Genomic DNA, 4,107 nt, shown 5'->3' with positions numbered 1-4,107 from the left:
CTGCTCCAAAAAAATGTACAGTCCGTTCTTGGAATTAATAATATTCTAGGTGGCCTGCTCACACTTTTAATTAATAATAATCTTATTAAAAAAAGGCTATACAGCCCCGTCTTGGCAAAAAAAGAACACACTACATTTTATTACATTGTTTGCACTTCTACGATGACTTGACATGTGCCAACCTAGCACGTGTACTGGACATATGGGCCGTGCGCATGGCGAGATTCACACCAGTTATTCGGATGTCATGAACAAGTTGGTACGTGCACACACGAAGTGATTAAGTACGTGCTTCGATTACAGATTCGAGGGCTTTGATGGGTGTTATCTTGCATTGATTGAATCCAGCATCAGATAAGAGTCTCCTCCACTCCTTTTCATTCCTTTCTTTTCCTCCCGTCTTGGCCAGCATTATCATGTCCGTTGCTAGCCTCACATGTTCAAGCTCCTGCGGATCATCGACACCTATGATAATGTCGACTATGATAACCTTACCACTCTTTGCATCTATGGCATCCTTACATCTCTTTAAGATCTTCACACAATCCTCATCGCCCCAGTTGTGTAGTACCCACTGCAAGCATCAAAAACATCGATGAGGCCACTGTATCTAGATTTATGCATACATTGTCCAATAAATCTGGACCATTTAAATTGTGGCCCTGTGCTGCCAATCGAATTATCTTAACCATCAGAGAGAGTGTGTTAAGCATGTTTTTTTCTTTTTTCTTTTTTCTTTTTTCTTTTTTTTGAATTAAAGAAAAACTACTGTAAGGGCCATGTGAGCAAATGGGTTGTAGGGTCATGTGAGAAAATGCGTTGTGGCTAGGGTGGATCCACTGTAATGTTGATATAAAAAATCTATCAAGATTGCCAAGTGTATCAATGTATATCATGTACTTTAACAAAAATCAGCTCCATTTGGTCTTAAGTGTACCAGATAATTGGAAAAATTGTACAAGGCAACACTCGGCCTCCAAACTACTTCCATTAGTGTGGCGTTCATGAATTGAATACATGGATATGGTTTTTGGCATACAAGCCTAAATATTTATGTTGAATTTAATGATTAGATAAGATTTCGTACAATTATCTTGATGAGTCCCTTTATAAGTAAGGGCGGACTTCTTTCTCAACTGGTTTCTTTGGCAGGCTAACAAGAGGTAAAAAAATAAATAAATTTGGCCTAATATTTTACTAAGAATCTATATCCCTGCTTGCCACGTGGAGGGATTTGGCCAATGTCATCACTGATGGTGTCAAAACTGCTGCATTAAATGCAGTCAGTAATGATGAGGTTCAATTACATTGCAACAAATTATAATATATAATGGTCAGTACATAAGTATCACAACTGGCCTTTCAAAATCCAAAGGGGCATCCTACACAGTTCCCTTGAATACTTTATAAAGTCCGGCAATTTTTGGTGGGGCATCATGCTTTTTACGTAACATCTATTCTGACCGTTAAATGTGCAATGCCAGTTAACCTTGATTTTCACTAAGCCCAATATGATGATTATATGAAATCCACCATTAGATGACATTCAAAATTTTAGACATGGGGCTTAAAACTGAAGTCCATTCGTGATTCAAGTGAGCCATACAAGGGAATTAGTTTAAAGGGTGAATGTTGCATGTACACAGCCTCCAATCATGTGATCCATATAGGGCTGGACACGAGCAGAGTTAGCTCGATTAGCTTGCTCGACTCGACTCGGCTCGAAAAAGCTGGATTTGACACGGTTCGAAATTGAGTTCGGAGTCGAGCTGATTTTTTGAGCTAGAAAATTAAAATTTTGAAAAGAGTTCGAGCTTGCCCAAGCTTGACTCAACTCGGATCAAACCCAACACGAATCGAACTCGAATCGAACCAGTTCGGTGACTCAGTTACTTTGATATTGTTGTTGCTCACCAAGTGTTTGATGTAATGACTCAACGAAGTGTGGGTGTTGGCAAGGAAGGTATGTATATGAAACAAATTCCTTTCTTTTTCTTGATTTTTATGTTGTTTATAAGGTGTTTGATGAAATACCTATAAAACCACTCCTACTGTTGTACATATAGTGAGATTTTGAAGGTGCAGTTCATGTGTTTGTGAAAATGTTGCAAAGACAAACTCGGTTTGATCTTGGCTCGAACTCGGCTCGAACTGGCCCGAGCTAAGCTGGCCAGTCAGGCTCGAGGACCGAGCCGAGCCGAGTTTGACCTGAGGTCAGCAAGTAGCTGAGCTGAGTCGAGTTGTGCCAAGCTCAACTCGGTTCGACTCGTGTACACCTCTAGATCCACCTAGATCATGGATAGGATGATTTTGGGCCCTTAGCTTAAAATGACATGATGCACTTAGTGTTAGGAATGGATTTTACATAAGCATCTCAGTGCGTGACTCATTTGCCCACATGGCCACCTAACCGGCCATAATTAAAATAATTTTTTTAAAATTTTTTTTTTATTATTATTATTATTTTTTTTTTAAAAGGTGTAAAGAACGGTGGTGGAATAACAATTATATCGATCGATGGTATCTGTTGGAAAACCTTTCTGAAAAAATACCAAAACGTAAATTCCATATTAATTATGTAGTTATCTGTAAATTTTCAAATTTTTAAGAGTTTTAATAATATATTTATACACCCAACTCTCAAACTGTCGGAGTTGACTCATCTGATTTTCGTGAAAACTCGGCCAAATGATTTGATTAAAAAATCTGATCCAATAATAGTGAGCTAAACGGAGATCCAACGAACGATCTAGGCAAGACCAGAGTCAACTCAGCAAGTTTTTAAGTGCTCTTAAAAGAAGAGAATGATACGTTACCATCAGCATAACAGCGTCGGCCTTTGGTATGAAAGAGAACATGTTGCCGGCAACAAACTCCACTTCTGGGCAGCTGGGTGCTGTCTCTACCACATGAGGAAGATCTAGTACGGTGCACTTTATGTGGGGAAATGCCTTGGCAATGGACTGTAGGTTCGTGCCAATGCCGCCTCCTATGTCCACCAAAGACGTTAACCCTTGGAACACATCTCCATAGCCGTCGATCATGGCTGGCACCACTGATCGGGCCCCACCAGCCATTGCGTTATTGAAGATGCCGTTGAGATCTGGATGCTTAGAAGCATAGGCCCACAGGCTCTCTCCATACATTCTCTCGAAGGCAGACATACCGGCCTTCCCTTGCATACAAGATCCTAATGTATGCCATGCAGCTAAGCATTTCTCGTGCATCTGGAGTTTGAACAACGGTACTATGCTCTTCTCCTCGTTGATGAGGATGAATTTGGTGGCCGAGGTTGACCCGTATGATTCCTCCCTCTCATCGGACCCTTCATTTTGGACGGTGAAGAGCTGCATGTGTACCAAGTAGCGCATGATCCGACGGAGGACGTCGAGGTTGGTGCAAGGAGTAGGAAGTGAGGCACCGAGTTGAGATAGTGTTATGGGCCGCCCATGGCCGTGGATCAGCTCAGGTATTCCGGTTTCGACCGCACATTTGAGGACGAAGGAATCAATGGCTCCCAATGAATGGTTCCACGCAATTGCTTGGCCCACTAGCTCTTCTCTCTTAACATTCTCCATTTCTTACTTCCTTCTCTCCCGTTGGTGTACCGTACTTAAAGAGTGCGGATCCTCTGCCTCCCGGAGGCAGGAACTCCCTGCCTCCAGCGTTTTCATTGGTCAACGTCATTGTAAGTGCCACGTCATTAATTTTTTAAATATATTAAAAAATACATTTAATAAGAACCGTAACGGAGACGTTAAACCGAAGCGGTTTGCACACTGAGTACCTCAGCACGGAAAACGTAATGAGTAAAGTCTGTGGAGCCCACCGTTATTGTCATTCCTGCATTGTATCAACTCCATCCATCTCTTTTATCATCTAATTTTAGGGTTTTACAACAAAAATTAATCATATCCAAAGATCAAGTGGACCACACCACCTGAAACTGTGTGAATTGAATTCTACGGTTGAAAAGTTTTTGGGGATTGAATTCTACCGTTGAAAAGTTTTTGGGGCCCACGGAAGTTTTATATCAAGATGATATTTGTTTTTTCCATTCATCCATGTCTTTGTAATCTCATGAACAGTTTGGATGAAAAATAAAAA

General features: G+C 41.0%; 1 protein-coding gene across 1 annotated transcript; it reads right to left on the bottom strand.

Annotated features, from left to right (window-relative positions):
- Positions 1-250: 250 nt before the first annotated feature.
- On the bottom strand, positions 251-3,581 carry LOC131221623 ((RS)-norcoclaurine 6-O-methyltransferase-like). The gene is made up of 2 exons (XM_058216943.1): positions 2,817-3,581; positions 251-574 (listed from the first exon to the last, which is right to left on the bottom strand). Exons 1-2 carry the CDS (start codon positions 3,576-3,578, stop codon positions 281-283), a joined length of 1,056 nt encoding a protein of 351 aa, XP_058072926.1. The 5' UTR covers positions 3,579-3,581; the 3' UTR covers positions 251-280.
- Positions 3,582-4,107: the final 526 nt, after the last annotated feature.

The sequence above is a fragment of the Magnolia sinica genome, chromosome 1, assembly GCF_029962835.1.
Source record: "Magnolia sinica isolate HGM2019 chromosome 1, MsV1, whole genome shotgun sequence".
Lineage (NCBI taxonomy): Eukaryota > Viridiplantae > Streptophyta > Magnoliopsida > Magnoliales > Magnoliaceae > Magnolia > Magnolia sinica.
Note: the sequence above shows the minus strand (reverse complement) of the source record. Positions and strands in the feature narration are given on the sequence as shown.